Source organism: Rana temporaria, chromosome 1, assembly GCF_905171775.1.
Source record: "Rana temporaria chromosome 1, aRanTem1.1, whole genome shotgun sequence".
NCBI classification, from domain to species: Eukaryota; Metazoa; Chordata; class Amphibia; order Anura; family Ranidae; genus Rana; species Rana temporaria.
The window spans coordinates 341,164,386-341,181,907 of NC_053489.1; the positions used below are offsets into that span (position 1 = coordinate 341,164,386).

Genomic DNA, 17,522 nt, shown 5'->3' on the forward strand with positions numbered 1-17,522 from the left:
TTGCGGCCGAAATCGCGGCAAAATCGTGGCCGTAAAATCGCGCATTTTACTGCGATTTTGAATTCGCAGCAGTGTGAACCTGGCTTAAAAGCAAAATGGAAGGACGAGATAAGTGAAGGAGGACTGCACTAAGGTAAAGGAAGCTATTTAGGAGAAAACTTTTTTTTCCCTTTAAATCCTTACTGGAGTCACTCCATTAGAAGAAATTATAAGAAAATGCTGCATATACATTTTGTGTTCCAGTCAAAAGGTGGGGCTCTAGGCTTATGTACACATTTACCAGGCTATTCTTAAATGTTACTAAACCCAGTACCCTGCATTCACTATAGCTGGTCTCCCACAGTACATGGAAATGCATTTATTTTAGTAAAAAAACTGCTAAATACCTTTTTTTTCCCCCATCAGCAGTTAGAGCAGTCTAGTGACTTAAATGTGTGGTTAAAGCTTGTAGGAGAAGTTTTTATTCTCCCCAGATTGTCGTATGAGGCTGCAGGACCCCTGACCCTCTGTCTGGAAACTGCCGATTGGCCTTGTGTGATCACAAGAACTCTCCCAATTTTTTTTTTTTTTTTTTTAGAATATATATATATTTTACACACACACCAAAGTGTTTAGTAACACTTTAAGGCTCCGTTCACACTTGTGTAACTTTGAATGGGTCCAACTTGGATGCGACTTTGGCTTTAACCAGTGATAATGGACTGTATGACATTCAGGTACAACTTTCACGCAACTTTTGAGGGTTAACGTTGAAGTCAATGGCCCTTAGAGTTGCAGCAACTTCAAAGTAGGTCATGCACTACTTTGGTCTGACTTTCATGCAACTTAAGTCCAGTATGATCGAAGACCAGTGGGGAAAAAGCTTGGGTGAGCACAGCACTGGTTCCTGGGAAAGGGGAGTGTTTAAAGTCAGCAAACTACAGTTTTTGTAGCTGCTGCCTTTTAAAGGGGAAGCAAACCCTCTAATACATTTCTTTAAAACAAAAAAAAAACCCTGCAAGAGAAAGACATAATGAGCTAGTATGCATAGCATGCTAGCTCATTATGAATTACTTACCTGAGATCGAAGCGACTCTCGTTTCTCTCCTCCGCCATGATACCGAGTGACTTTCAGGTATCGCGGCTCCGGCGATGTGATTGGCCGGAGCCGCAATGACATCACTCCTGCGCATGCACGTGGGAGCCGCCAGTGACAACACGATCGCCTTCACCAACGGCACGCTCAGTGCGTCTGCACCGTTGTCTACAGCACGCATGCGTCGTAGACATCGGTGCAGTCTTTTCTGCAAATATCTCCTAAACCGTGTAGGTTTAGGAGACATTTGTTGCGCCTACAGGTAAGCCTTACCTGTAGGTTAAAGTGGTCTGTAAGAGTTTACAACCACTTTAAAAAGTTCAGAAAAATAACTGGAGCACTTTAACCTTTTTATTAAAAAACGCAAATGCCCACATATAGAGATCTTTAGTGCAGGCTAAAATATACACGCACAACTGAATGCGTCAAAGCAGCTACTCAGCAGAAGAAAAAAAAAAAAAAAGGGGGAGCGTATTAATATACAGTATTGTGCAAACATTTTAGGCAGGTGTGAAAAAATGATGTGAAGAAAGGATGCTTGCAAAAATATAATTGTTTATTTTGATAAAATTTACTAAATTGCAATGTAAGCAAACAGAAGAAAAATCTAAATCAGTTTTGTGAGACTACCCTTTGGCTTCAAACCAGCATCAACCCTTAGGCTGGGTTCACACTGGTACGACACGACAGTCGTACTACTTTGGATCCGACTTTGCCCTGCGACTTGAAGTCCAACTTCAACGAACAGGGATCCGACTTTGATCCCCAACAATACCAGGCACTGTGTCTGGTATGAATCTTGAGGGGAAACTCCACGCCAAATAAAAAATAAATTAAAAAAAGGGTTCCCCCTCCAAGAGAATACCAGGCCCCTCGGTCTGGTATGTATTTTAAGAGGAACCCCTATGCTGGAAAAAAAAAAAAAAAGTAGTGGTTCTCCCAAAATCCATACCAGACCCTTATCCGAGCATGCAGCCGGCCGGTCATGAAAGGGGGTGGGGACGAGTGAGCGCCCCCCTCCTGAACTGTACCAGGCCGCATGTCCTCAGCATGGGCCCCCCCTGCCCCAAAGCACCTTGTCCCCATGTTGACGACACTTTTTTCCCCAGGTCAATGGGTAGTGGTACATCACATACTCATGCACATAGGGTGGGTGGCTGGGATCTGGGGCCCCCTTATGGAAGGCGGCTCCCAGATTCCGATATACCCCCCCGCCCGCAAACCGTGACAACCAACAGCCAGGGTAGTCGGGATGAGGCCCTTGTCCGGATCAACATGGGGACAAGGAGTGGTGTGTTTACTGCCCGCACAGTGCCTCTACAGAGACGCTTTGCGCTGGTTTTAACCCTTTCTCGGCTGCTAGTGGGGGGGGGGGTAAAAGTGCCCTGCTATCGGCCGAATAGCCCTGGGAAATTGACGGTAAAGTGCCGCTAAAAATAGCGACGCTTTACCGCTGATGCACCCACCGCCCCAGTGTGAAAGGAGCCTTAAACAAAAAAAGGAGTTTTGGAAGATTAGGTCAGGTGTGCGTATATCCAGTTATACCAACCAGGTGCCAATGATAATGGTTTTAACCTACATTTGAAAATTAACTGAAACAAACAGCTGTGTAGGTGGTTTAAAACTGGGTGAGGAACAGACAGACAAACTCTGCTACTAAGGTGAGGGTGTGGAAGTTATAATTCATGTTTTATGTCACAGGTCATGCACCGTGGCAAGACTAAGCACAGCAACAAGACACAAGGTAGTTATACTGCATCATCAAGGTCTCTCCCAGGGCAAAATTTCGGTTCAAGCTCTTTTGAAGAAGCACAAAGAAATAGGTATCGTTAATGACCATAGTCTTAGTGGTCAGCCACAGAAACCTAATGCAGCAGATGAAAGGCACACTTCCATTTGACATCAGAGAATATCCAGCAGTGCCATCAGTACAGAACTGGAGGGAACCAGTGGGACTCAGGTACACCCATCTACATTCTTTAGAATTCTGGCCAGAAGTGGTTTTCATAGAAGAATTAAGGCCAAAAAGCCATACCTCCAATATGGAAACAAGGTTAAGCGACAAAACTATGCATGAACCATAGGAACTGGGGCGGAGATAAAAAGGCAGCAGGTGCTCTGGACAGAGGAGTCAAAATTTGAAATATTTGGCTGTAGCGGGAGGCAGTTTGTTGAAGGGCTCAAGAGCGGTACAATAACAAGTGTCTGCAGCCAACAGAGAAGCATGGTGGAGGTTTCTTTCAAGTTTGGGGCTCTATTTCTGCAAATGGAGTTGGAGATTTGGTCAGAATTAATGGCATCCTCAATGCTGAGAAACACAGGTAGAAACTTATGCCATACAATCAAGGGCATGTGATTGGCCTCAAATGTATTCTACAGCAGGCGAACAACCTCAAACATACATCCAATGTCATCAAGAACCATCTTTAACGTAAAGAACAAGGAGTCCTGAAGTGATGGTTTGGTTCTCAAAAAGCCCTGATCAACAGAGTCTCTGCCTTAGGTTTCTTGAGGAGACTGAAGTATTTCAGGCAGCCCACATACACAGAAGATCTGTGGTTAGTTTTCCAAGATGTTTGGAACAACCTACTTGCAATTTCCTTAAAAATTGTGCACAAGTGAACATAGAAGAATTGATGCTCAAAAACAGAGGACTTTTCAGTGACTCATGGAGATAGCCCTTGTATCGAGTTGTGTTGTAACTGTACTGTACAAACTATGGTGGATATAGAATATGTAAAACACAACTTTATATAAAGTGCCAGTGTTTTCAACAATGATAATAAAGTGCCGGTGCCGATAGTGTCACTTGTGATAATCCAGGTGCCACTCCGTGCTCCCCTCCTAAATTCCCCACTCACCAACCGTAAGATTCAAAGCATACATTACGTTCCACCGTTTTTTCATACAAACACAGCAAACAATACATACTCATGAGTAGTTTAGCTGTGAACCTCTAATGTTGCATGCCCAAGTATGAATGAGACATTTTTATTGGTGTGGCCTTGCTAAAACCCATCCTTAGCAGAAATGTAGACTGAAGGAGAGAACCAGCCTAAACTTCAGGCCAAAATGTCATTTTCAAGCAATTTCCCTTTTAAAAACTGCAAAAATAGTCACCTCAAGGATCATGAAAATCTTCTTTGGGGTCTCAATTACATGGTAGAGTCTACAGACGTGTTGATGACTTAGATTCTTCATTGCATCAATTTCGGTTTTGACTCGAGGCAAATCATCCTTAAGGAAAAAAATAAAATCAATTATACATACAGCTCAGAAACAAAACAAAATCTTTTATTCTAATCAACTTGGGCTCCATTCACACTGTGCACACATCAAAAGTTGCATGACAAGTCATTCCCCATGTTTTCCAATGATAACCATTCATTAATGCGTGACTACCATGCACTATCTTGGTTCGACTTTCAGGCAACTTGAGGGCCATAGACTTCAATGTTAACTCTCAGGCCGTGTACAGACGGCCAAACATGTACGATGAAAGCGGTATATATAGGACTTGTAGGTCTATGTATATGTAGGTCTGTACAGACGACCGAACATGTCCGAGCGGGCAGGATTCCAGCGGACTGTTTTAAAACAAGTCCAGAAATATTTGCCCGCTGGGAAAAGGCCCGGCGGGCAAATGTTTGCTGGAATCCTGCACGCTCGGGCCTACACACGACCGAACATGTCTGCTGAAACTGGCCCGCGGACCAGTTTCAGCAGACATGTTTGGTCGTGTGTACGGGGCCTAAGAAGTTGCATGAAAGTTATACCTGAATGATTTGGGCAGCCATGCTGTGTGTGTCTATAGACATGCACAGCCTCACTCAGGAGCAAGCCACCAAAACATAGGTCTAAAGTAATTTGCTAAAATGTATTGCTAGTTCCTCCCCTACATATACTCATTCACCTTGATCATGTGGGCTTTATACCCTCCAGGGAAGAAAGAGATTGTCAGAGGAGAGAGCACGGCTGCGGATGACGGAGACAAGTAACCTGACCACGGAAGTCAGGGCTCAGCAGCCATGATTATCGTGGTCAGCAAAGGCAGGGGGACTCAGGAACTGACAGGATCGACCAGGTTTATTACAAGTTAGGCCCATTTCACACTGGGGCGGGAGGTGCGGTGGCGGTATACCGTCGGAATTGCCGCGGAATTCAGGCGCTAGCGGTGCGGTATTAGCCCCCGCTAGCAGCCGAAAAAGGGTTAATGCCCTTGGGCTTTGACATTGAGCATGCTGGGAAGGAGTTTGTCAGGCGGTATTTAGGTGCTTTTTTTTAATCGCTAAACCGCCTGAAAAAACTCCTCAGTGTGAAAGGGGCCTTAGGAAGAGCAGAATTGCACAGCACAAGCACAGTGGTTATTCATGCCTTAAAAAAGGAACAGGACCTTTTTTTTTTAGGTTTACAAACACTTTAAATTTCATTGGGCCTTCAAAACTGGCCAGGATTAAGCACTCTATATTTCGCAGACTGAAATCCCAAGGTAGGAATAAATTATTATTATTTAGCCAATCACCTCACACAAAGATTAGGTTGGAGCAGGCACACCCCAACAAAGCAATTAGTCTAGTGTTCATTTTGGCAGCAAATTTGAATTTCGTTTTAGTCATACTCTTGACTAAAATGGAATTTTAGTCAAGTAAAATAGTATTAATTTAGTCGACAAAAATTAGCACCAATCTATTTCCCGCCTTCCAATTGCAGCAACATACTTCATTTATTGTCCCGTCTACTCAGATTTAGCGCTCCATTTTCTGCCTCATGCATACTGGCTATCAGCATGCCAAAATGTCAGACCTGCCTTTTTTACTTATATTTACTTATTATATTTAATAAAATATTGTACAAACTGTCTAGATACCCCAAGGGACTCTTTGTCCATGATTTTGATAGCCACTTTTTCACCAGTAAGAAGATGGGTCGCAAGCTTGACTTTTGCAAAGCCTCCTATTAAAAACAAAAAGTGAAGTGCATTAAAAGAAAAAATAAATTTGGAGTAAAACTGTAATAACATAAAAGTACTCAATATGAATTGCAAATGCTTACTGTCTTCTGGTATTGAACGTTTAAAAAAGGAGTTGATTTTAGATATACTAACAAACTGAAGCCAAACTCCAGCTAACATACTATACGCCGTTAGAACAAATACATTTTTTTTGGGGGGGGGGGGGAATAAAGGTTTAGAAGAAAAAAAAAAAAGAAGAAGTAGTCATTGTAAGCACTTATCAGTGGTAAATGGTTTGTCTTATCCCTTGATTCTGTTGGGGGAAAAAAAAAAAAAAACTGACTATTTGGCTAGATCACCAGGTGAAAATAAAAAGGAAAGAAAGCCTAAAAATTAAAAACTATTGCAGCCATCAAAACAATTGGCAAGGTGCAATATAATAAAAAGGTTTGCTTTGGGGTTTATTGCCACTTAAGGGCCAGATCACATTTGTGCAGTGCGTTTTAAATGCATTTTAGGAATGTTACTGTTGGACCCTATGGAACGTGCAATTGATGACAGCACAAAGATTTTAACCCACTGCAAAATGCCCAACTTTTAGGCCTCATGCACACTGAACGTTTATGTATGTTTTTGCAGCAGCCGTTTTTTATTCTATAGTCAATTAACGCCCCCTCATGTTATCTTATGTGTCCGTGCACACATAGGCACGTAACAGTTTTTGCCCAAAAAATAAAAAAAATCACCACACACGTGGGGGGTTTTTTCAGCTGTAAAAATGCTCCAACGTCAAAAAACACAGATAAAACGCAGATAAATTACCAAAAACGCATCTCACCAGCATTTATCTTTTTTCTTTCAATGGATCAAAAACACTATTGCAAAAACGTGAAAAAACAAAAACACACATATTGAGTCGTGCCTTATTTACACACAAATTATACTCGTGTATAATGTGATGGCTTTGTAACAGTCTTACAAAATTAGTACATCTCTTTTTGAATGAAAGAGCACCTACAGTACAGCTTTGTAAATCCCCCAGCAATAATCCGTGTTCTCCTGGCCGAGCCCCCCTCCCTGCTGGGAGAACACAGTGGCTCTGTGGAAGGGATTCCCCCATCTACACTCACAACACAGTGAGTGTAGATGGCAGGAATCCCTTCCACAGAGTCACCGAGTTCTACCAGCAAAAGAGGGGGGGGGGGGGGGCTGAGCCATCTCGGCCAAGAGAACACGGATTATTGTTAGCAGCTATAGCCACTGGCAATTATTAACAAGCTAAAAGCCTGACATGCTGGTTGTACTCAAGCTGATCAATGGATCGACTTGGATACAATCAGCCTGTCCATAGATGGATGAAATCTCGGCCTGACCCTGCTGAACTAGCACAAGTATCGATCCATCTATGGCCGGCTTTAAGCAGCTAAGTGGAATAGCTCAACTATTACACAAACATTTTCCTATTTGATAAATGAAAAAAAATGTTACTACAGCGCTACTAAATACTTAATTATATGTGACATCAAAAAAATTCCTAAATAATAAACGCAGCATATGTTAGTCAAACAAAAAATCAATAATAATAATAATATGCGCAGAGTATTAACTTCTGTAATGTGAACCGGAACCACAAACCCTAGGTGATTCAAATTCAGTACATGTGTATAAAAATAATTAGTCCACGCGTTACATCACTAGACACGTGACTTAATCATGGGTAAGTCACGTGTCTAGTTATGCAACGCGTGGGGGAAGAGCTACGAACGGGACGGATTGCACATCCAAATGAGGAGACACATCGTATGCTGAGCAGCCAAATGAGGATTGTTTGTTTGCTGATATTAATCAGTGGATTCGTGAGTGTGACCTATCTCAAGCTTGTCAAAATTGTTTCCATATGGTTGTGTGTTATCTGCACAATGAGGATTTCTCTTTTTGTCTCTCTGTTTTTCACATGAGCTGCACAACTGTGGAAGATCTGATACTCACATGTGAAGCAAATCAGCTTTGTAGTCTGTAGAATTTGATCACCCCATACTTATCTTTCAAGCCAGTACACAGCACTTGCACTCAGGAGGTGTATTGTAGTTGCATGCTCAGTAGCATGCATTTGGACTAATTATTTTTATACACATGTACTGAATTTGAATCACCTAGGGTTTGTGGTTCCGGTTCACATCACAGAAGTTAATACTCAGCGCATATTATTATTGATTTTCCTATTTGATAACAGAACACAAAAATATGCCAGATCTCAAATGTAAAAAAAAAAAAAAAAAATATTTATTTAATATATATATATATACACATACACACACACTATATATATATATATATATATATATATATATATATATATATATATATCCTTCACTTCAAAGAAAACAAGGAAAGCAACATTGCAAAGACACAAAAGGCCCTCTCTACCTTAAAGGGGGCAGACCACACTCACAATGTGGATGTCACACCTTCATTATAGATACAAACCGATGGCCATTTTTGAACCTGGGTCATAATAAGTTTATGGTACTCCTAAAAACACAACTACTATATACATACTGTAGGTTTACTTTTTTATTTAAATAAGGTACCTGCACCAATTGTTTCATGCAATTCATAATGTTTCAGCAGCTCCTTGTAATCATCAACAGCCATGTTTGCAGTTTCTCTTATGTCAAAGAAGGCCTACAATATAAAACAAAAACACATTTAAGAATAAAGAGTATTGCTGAATTGCATTATTGTATAATTATAGACTTGACTGATAAAACCTGTACAACAAAAAAATAAAACAAAATAAAAAAAAACACAAATAGGCACAGCAGTGCGGGTCTGAATCACATGCAATGTCTGTGCTCGCAATAGTGTGAACCCAGACTAAAACTAGGTCAGTTTAACCACTTAAAGACTAAACCTTCGACACTTGTGGCTAACAAGTTAAAAATTCTATATTTTGCTGAAAATTACTTCGAAACCCGCAAACATTTTTTTTTTTTTTTTTTGTTTATTAAAGCAGAAACCCTAGAGAATAAAATGGGGATTGTTGCAATATTTTGTCACATTTTATATACACAGTGGTCTTTCAAACGCAATTTTTTTTTAAAATACATTTTATGTGAAAGGTTTTACGCCACGAGAATCGTGATCTTTATTCTAAGCAAAAAAATAAAAAATTGCGATTTTTATTTTAGCCAGAATCATACAGCTCTAACATGCTCAAGCCCATTTCTGACTTTTGTTGCTTACAAGTTAAAAAATGTATAGTTATATATATATATATATATATACCAAATTCGTTTAAGGGGACTGAGCTGCAGGGGGTGATGAGGAGTTGGAAAAGAGGGTGGAGGCACTTAGAGACTTTGGTTAGTAACTAAAGCTCTGATCAGATTATAGTATAGCTCTTGACATGGCGAGCGATTGCAGTGTATAGCTAAAACATTGCTAAAATAAAATCCAAGCAAATGATATAAAAAAAAAAAAAAAAAAAGAGAGAGGGTGGAACTCCACTTTAACCATTCAGCACCTCCATTCATAGAAACTGTACTACAGCATCTATGGATGAAACAAGGGCTATGAATGGAGGGTGGCTGATTGTGTTCCATTCAGAGAAGCTTTAGTACAGCTTTTATGAATGAAGGAGCTGAGCAGGAAGGATGGGCATAGTCTGACTCCCTTGAGGAGAGCCTGTCACAGTCCCTGGTTTCCATTAACCCCCACTGCTGATCAGAGGAGGAAGAATGCAAGGAATCCAGGAGCCAGCAGCACAAGGGTGAGTCCAAAGCTATAATCAGCGATCACAACGCGAGCCACACAGGACCCCTTAATCAGGCATGTGACCATCTTCCGCGCTAAATTGACATGGTTTCAGCCAGTGGTCTTTTCAGCACCCACTTACAGTGCCATGAAAAAGCATTCATACCCCCTTGTGATTTTTGTTACAACCAAAAACATAAATGTAGTTTATGTGATAGACCAACACAACGTGGCACATAAAATTGTGAAGTGAAAGAAAAAATGATAATCGTTTCCAACATATTTTTTTTTTTTTTTACAAACAAATGTGAAAAGTGCGACGTGTTTTTAGATTATCCCCTTTTACTCCGATACCCCTAACTAAAATCTAGTGGAACCAATTGCCTTTAGAAGTCACCCAACTTATAATGGTAAACATACAGCCAGAACTACAATGGAATGGTTTAGATCAAAGCATATTCATGTATGAGAATGGCCCAGTCCAGACCTAAATACAATTGAGAATCTGTGGCAAGACTTGAAAATTGCTGTTCACAGACACGCTCCATCCAATCTGACAGAGATTGAGCTATTTTGCAAAGAAGAATGGGCAAAAATGTCACTAGATGTGCAAAGCTGGTAGAGACATACCCAAAAAGACTTGCAGATGTAATTGCAGTGAAAGGTTGTTCTACAAAGTATTGGCTCAGGGGGGCCGAATACAAATGCGCGCCACATATTTATCTGTAAAACCATTTATCATTTTCCTTCCACTTCACGATTATGTGTAACTTAGTGTTGGCCTAGGACATAAAATCCCAATAAAAAAAAAAAAATACATTTAAATTTTTTGGTTGCAACATTGCAAAAATGTAGAAAATTCCAAGGGGTATGAATACTTTTTCAAGGCACTGTATATGCATAGCCATTTCTATAGGAATTTGTGCATTGGGATTATTGCGTTGCCAGCAGTACAAGGGACATATCAAATTAGTAAATAATTTCACTTGTGCTGATTTTTTTTTTTTTCATTTTTGTCTAAACTTTGGCTTTAACGGTAAACATTAAAGTGGTATAATGCCCGGTTCACACTGATGCGAGTTCATAATGAATGTGATGCGTCAAAAACATTCTAAAATTTGCATGTCATCCATAAAGTCATTGTTTTCAATGATGGTCGTTCACATACATGCATTGCGATTCCTCTACGGATGCGATAAAAAAAAAAGTCTTGTGCGAGTTTACAGCGTTGCGTTGCTAATTTAGTCTCCATAAACATCAAGTTAAATTGTCCTGGAATCACATTGATGGTTTTACATGTGTGCGAATTCCACCACACGACTCTCCACAAAAAACAGGAAGTACACAGGAAGATACCACCATTTTTTTTTTTTTTTTACACATTATGATTCCATTGGCTAGATTCAGGGGTCTCCAAACTTTTCAAACAAAGGGCCAGTTTAATGTCCTTCAGGTTCTAGGAGGGCCGGATTGTGGCCAGCGGGAGCAGAAAATGTCCCGGACCCGGCATTAGTGAGAACAAATATGGCCTCAGGGTTGGTAGTCAATAGGAGGAGGAGTGCCCCTATCAGAAGGAGGAAAAGTATCCCGTTATTAGCATCAGTAGAAGAAATAGGGACCCATTGTTGTGTCAGTGGGGAGGGATAGTGCCTCATATCAGTGGGAGGAATAGTGCGCCAAGGGCCGGAGAAAGACTAGCAAAGGGCCACATCTGGCCCTCAGGCCGCAGTTTGGAGACCCTTGGGCTAGAACATTAATTGCAGCCATGTCCAACTCCTGAAATTCGCAGTAAAATCACGGTAAATTCGCACCTCACACAGGACAAAAATAAAAAAAATGGAACAAATTCACAGCGCAGCAGTGTGAACCGTACCGTAAACTCAAAACCAAAAAGTTATATTTTGTAGCTTACCAATCATTAGATATGGTGGCTGCATTTGATTCCCCTTTTTGGGCTTTTCCCTTGGTGATCTGACCAGTAACACACCTCCTCTATAAAGGACACCAACAGCGTTTAACCTATTTTCAGTCAAGACACCCTCCAAAATTATGGACAGTTTTGAGACGCCCTATTCTAACATGTAAAAACTATTCTGATAGTTTAACATAATGCAGCAACATTAATAGAAGAGGACACCCAACATTAAAAGGCGATTTATTCTTCCAAAGCAAATACACTTTTGCAAACTGGTACTGACTAGTATTCCAGTGTTTCTCCATCCCTCAGCTAATGTGACACCACCGCTGATGGAGAGGAGCAGGGGAGGGACAAATCAGAATGCTGTGCAGGCAATTAAAAGCCTTCTTATCAATGGATGATGCCATTGGTCGTTAGGACTCCAGCAGCTAGAAGGTTGTAATGGTGCACAATGGAAACCTGAGACTTTGTATAACTAATAGGCAGGCTTCATACACACACTGACTTTTTTAGGCAATTGTAGACATTTTGCCAAGGCACCCCTGAAGAAACCTTAAGGCACCGCCAACACATTAAAGGGGTTGTAAAGGATATTTTTTTTTTAAATAGCAAACATGTTATACTTACCTCCACTGTGCAGCTCGTTTTGCACAGAGTGGCCCCGAACCTGGTCTTCTGGGGTCCCTCGGCAGCTGTCTCGGCTCCTCCTCGCAAGAAATAACCCCATTAATGAGAGCTCTCTCCCATGGGTTAGTTTTTGCCGGCGTGCTCCCGTGATACAGTGAGCGGCAATAGCCGCCGGCTGTATCACTTGGCCCCGCCCCCCGCATCTTTGGATGTGATTGACAGCAGCGCGAGCCAATGACTGCGCTGCTGTCAATCCATCCACTCTAGCCAATCGACGGATAGACTGAGCGGAAAAGAGAACGTCAGGGGAGAGCGCAGCAGGTTAACAGGCTCAGGTAAGTTAAACAGGGGGGCTGGAGGGCCGTAACTGTCAGATGTTTTTTCACCTTATAGCATAGGATGCATTAAGGTGAAAAAACATGAACCTTTACAACCCCTTTAAAGTGGTATTAAAAAGGTTCTTTTTTTTTTATTTTATTTTTTTTAATGACAGACATGTCATACTTGTTCTGTGCAATGGCTTTGCACAGAACAGCCCTGATCCTCTTCTTCTGGGGTCCTCCAAAAGTGCTTCTAGCTCCTCCCTCTTGACCAGTCCCCCCCAATAGCAAGCAACTTGCTATGGGGGCACTGGTGCGTGCTCACTCCTGGCCCCACGCTTTATGCGGCCACATACAGCCATGATAAACAAGTAAAAGTGATAAGCGCTCCAGGTATGTGCCAAAATGCAACCAACGTATATACGTAAATGAATAAACTACAATCAAAGAAAAAGTGTGTGACCAAACTCAAAAAGTGCAGTGCGTGCCGAAAAATGATATTGAGAAAATATAATCAGATGTGATACATAAAAAGGGATGTCCAGTCCTCTAAGAGTCCAAAAGCTCTGTGATGCTTACACATAGATAAATAAATAGCAATATAACAATATAAAATTGAATATATATGGGATAGTATAAAGGTGAGTGAGCAAATGTATAAAAGTGCAACAGTGGTGTTGGTGAGACAGTCTATAGGTAGAGATGGTGAGATGTTTCCATAAAAGATATCTGTGTAGAAGGCAGCAGTTTAAAAATCCTCATTGGTGTTGTAGTGCCCTTACCATGAAGGTGCTATATGTGCGCATATAGGGATGTCCCTCCGGGTCTCCGATCGTTCCTATCCTGGGGTCAGTCAGTGTACGTTGTACCAGCAGCTGTATTCAATTAAGATCTCCTGGGTGTGTGTCTTCCGATGTCCTCCGGATCTCCGGTCGCCTTTCTCCTAGGGTCACTTCATTCAAGTATCTTGTAACTGCTGCATACCTCCAAAGTATTCCCAATTGTGATGGTCCAGTAGGCAAAACAATGGGGTGGGGAGAAAAGAAGATAGCCTCCAATGGTGTAGTAGGATTAGGAATCCAAAAGTATTTATTAGGGGTTAAAAAAGCAAGTAGCACACACAGTGCTTAAATAGCAAAACAGCGTTTTTTAAAAATCAAAGTGCAGACGTGGCGTTTAAAGTTGCCGCCTTACGTCTGATAGCCTCCGGCTTGTGTGAGTAAAATCCTCAGTCTCGACTCGGCTCCCTACGGCGTTACGTCACGCACCTCGTGACTTCATCAGGGGATTCCTATTGGCCGTCGGGCCGCTGGCTAAATACGCCCAAACCGGAAGTAAACAGACTTCCATCACCAGGACCTTTATCTCATCCACACCGCCATCTCTACATCCACTTAGTCCACTATTATCATCATAAACCTAATAGGTGCACTATTTACCTACTAAGGCCAACGTTTGCTCACTGGCCCACTGAGGGTTAATAAACCACGACACTGATGCACTCTAACATGCGTCACCTATTGCCCTATATGGTTTTAACTTTTAATCTATATTATGTTTATAATTTTTTAACCGGGATCGTACTACTTATCCTTTTTAGAAGCTAATCCTTCAGCATCATAATTAAAATATTATATGTGTGTGTACATTTAAACAGTAATTATGCATTTTACATATGACCGATTTTTCTTATTGCCTATCACTAATTGCGATGAGATGCACCCTTTAAGTTTCCTCTGTAAACAGTATTCCTGGTACTGCAGTTTTGCATTAGGACTACACATGAAACGTGATGTTAATCATCTATTTAAGGTGTTCATTTACACTGTAAGCCACGTCCCAACAACAGCACCCATTTAATACACTATGTCCATGAATATGGACTTCAAGAAAATGGAAGTCTGTTTACTTCCGGTTTGGGCGTATTTAGCCAGCGGCCCGACAGCCAATAGGAATCCCCTGATGAAGTCACGAGGTGCGTGACGTAAAGCCGTAGGGAGCCGAGTCGAGACCGAGGATTTTACTCACACAAGCCGGAGGCTATCAGACGTAAGGCGGCAACTTTAAACGCCACGTCTGCACTTTGATTTTTAAAAAACGCTGTTTTGCTATTTAAGCACTGTGTGTGCTACTTGCTTTTTTAACCCCTAATAAATACTTTTGGATTCCTAATCCTACTACACCATTGGAGGCTATCTTCTTTTCTCCCCACCCCATTGTTTTGCCTACTGGACCATCACAATTGGGAATACTTTGGAGGTATGCAGCAGTTACAAGATACTTGAATGAAGTGACCCTAGGAGAAAGGCGACCGGAGATCCGGAGGACATCGGAAGACACACGCCCAGGAGATCTTAATTGAATACAGCTGCTGGTACAACGTACACTGACTGACCCCAGGATAGGAACGATCGGAGACCCGGAGGGACATCCCTATATGCGCACATATAGCACCTTCATGGTAAGGGCACTACAACACCAATGAGGATTTTTAAACTGCTGCCTTCTACACAGATATCTTTTATGGAAACATCTCACCAGCTCTACCTATAGACTGTCTCACCAACACCACTGTTGCACTTTTATACATTTGCTCACTCACCTTTATACTATCCCATATATATTCAATTTTATATTGTTATATTGCTATTTATTTATCTATGTGTAAGCATCACAGAGCTTTTGGACTCTTAGAGGACTGGACATCCCTTTTTATGTATCACATCTGATTATATTTTCTCAATATCATTTTTCGGCACGCACTGCACTTTTTGAGTTTGGTCACACACTTTTTCTTTGATTGTAGTTTATTCATTTACGTATATACGTTGGTTGCATTTTGGCACATACCTGGAGCGCTTATCACTTTTACTTGTTTATCCCCTCTTGTGTTATGTGAACACTTTTAGATATAGCTGCCCCGGGTATTATATATATATATATATATATATATATATATTATTTACACTATTTTTACACATTGGTTTACTCACAGTAGCGCATTGGAACTATATATTTATTTTTCACATACAGCCATGGCTTGGTCCCGTCTCCTGCTCTCCCCTTATTGGCGGTGAATGGCTCTTGCTGCTGGAAAAAAACCCTCAGCCTTTACATCCACTTTAAAGCCAAACTCCAGCTTATAGTTTATAAGTAGTAAGGTTGGCCCGATAGTACAAGTACCAATACTTTTTGTCAAGTACTCGCGGATAACGATACTTTTTTTTAATGTCATGTGGACAGTTTTCAAAGCACAATATAGATTAGGTGGCACGGATATGCAGCACTGATAGAATTAGGTGGCAATTACAGGTTGCGCTCATGGGCATTAATAGGTGGCATTTATGGGCACTGAAATGCAGCCAGCAATAAATGACAGGAGAGGAAAAGAATGCTATGCTGCCTGCAACGCCCATCTTGTTACACACTGCACTCGGCCGCATAAAAGCGGCAGCGGACTTCGTCTTACACCAAGCCCAAACTATATGGGTTGGGTGTAACAAGATGTCCACTGCTGGCTTACTGCGGCCAAGTGCAGGGTGTACCAAGAAGGGCGCCAGGATGTTCAACCACTGACAGTGTCACAGAGCGTCACTTCCGTTACCAAACATGACAGCTCTGGTCATTGATACCGATGGATAACCTGGCTGTGCCCTGCACCCCTGCCAGCTTACCTAGTTCCAGTGCTTGAGGACTTGCTCTCCGCTCGCTGACTTCTAGTAGCGCCGCCTCTCCCAGGTATGGGATTAGGCATTGGGAGCATTTGTGCGAGTACAAGTACTCACGCAAATGCTCGGTATTGGGACAACCCTAATAAGCAGTTACAGCAACAGTCCCCCCCCCCCCCTTTTTGGCATAAAGGTTTTACATAAATAAATCTGATCGCTTTAAGCACTCTTGTCTGTGGTAAATGGTTTTTCTTATCCCTCCAACTGCTACATCTGAAGAACAGCTTGTTCCATTGAAAAACAAAACAGACTTACTGGAAAGATCAACAAGTGAAAATAAATGGAAGAAAACGAATGCAGCCACCGCATCTAAGAATCGGTAGGTTGCAATAAAACGTTTGCTTTTGGGTTTAGTATAACACGCCATATACAATAGGCAACGTGCATGAACCATACATCAATACACTTTTGTCTGGCACATTACATGATAGAATGTGTAACTTTCATAACAATTCTTCAGGCACTTTACAGTGGCTTGTTTAAGTTTCAGGATCAGCCAGCAATCCGCTGATTACAGCTGTCAGGGGTTATTTGTATTGATCAGCCCAACAGAATAGCAGAAGAGCTGAGTAATCTACAATACAACATTTATATAATGCAGCAGGTGACAACTCCCTATTATTTCCCTGTGTGTGTGGTCACTCAATAGCATCATCGCGATTTTACTAATATTCATGCATCTGCTCATTTGTTTCAGGCTAAGTACATTAGAATATAATAAACGAGATATATATATCCATTTGCACGGCCACACACCTGTCCTGTCCTTAGAGATGAAGCTCCTTATAAGCCGATCAGCTGCCGGACAGTCATCAGACACTAAGAACACTGACAAATCAGCACAACACGAGCAGCTCAATAGCGAATGATGTCATGAACTTTTAAATCTGCCGGGGAACAAATCCAGCTTCCGGCCAAGGAGCTTCTCGGCCAATGAGATTAAACCTCCGGCTTCAGCTGTAGAGTGCGGCCCCGTGCATGCCGGGAGGAAGGTCGGAGACCAGAAGATGAGAGGCTGTAGTGTTGAGGGTGCCATTATATGTGTGGCATAGAACATTCTTGTCTGTTTGGCAGACGTTTGAAACCCGTGCTATTGTTATATGGCCGTGATACAGGCACTGCTCCACCACACTTCATTGCTAAATAG

The 17,522-nt window shown here is 41.6% G+C and overlaps 1 protein-coding gene across 4 annotated transcripts in view; it reads right to left on the reverse strand.

Moving 5' to 3' along the window:
* The window catches only part of MELK (maternal embryonic leucine zipper kinase), a 59,080-nt gene extending 41,787 nt beyond the window's left edge, over positions 1-17,293 (reverse strand). Inside the window, exons 1-4 of one of the 4 annotated variants that reach the window (XM_040361685.1) lie at positions 17,137-17,293; positions 8,618-8,711; positions 5,943-6,028; positions 4,196-4,312 (exon numbers count right to left, since the gene is read on the reverse strand). In XM_040361685.1, coding sequence (XP_040217619.1) covers positions 4,196-4,312; positions 5,943-6,028; positions 8,618-8,681 — 267 coding nt within the window. In that variant the 5' untranslated portion in view covers positions 8,682-8,711; positions 17,137-17,293. Of the gene's footprint in view, positions 1-4,195; positions 4,313-5,942; positions 6,029-8,617; positions 8,712-11,694; positions 11,798-17,131 lie in introns of those variants that run through there. The other 3 variants (XM_040361678.1, XM_040361665.1, XM_040361673.1) reach the window with 3 other exon arrangements.
* Positions 17,294-17,522: the final 229 nt, after the last annotated feature.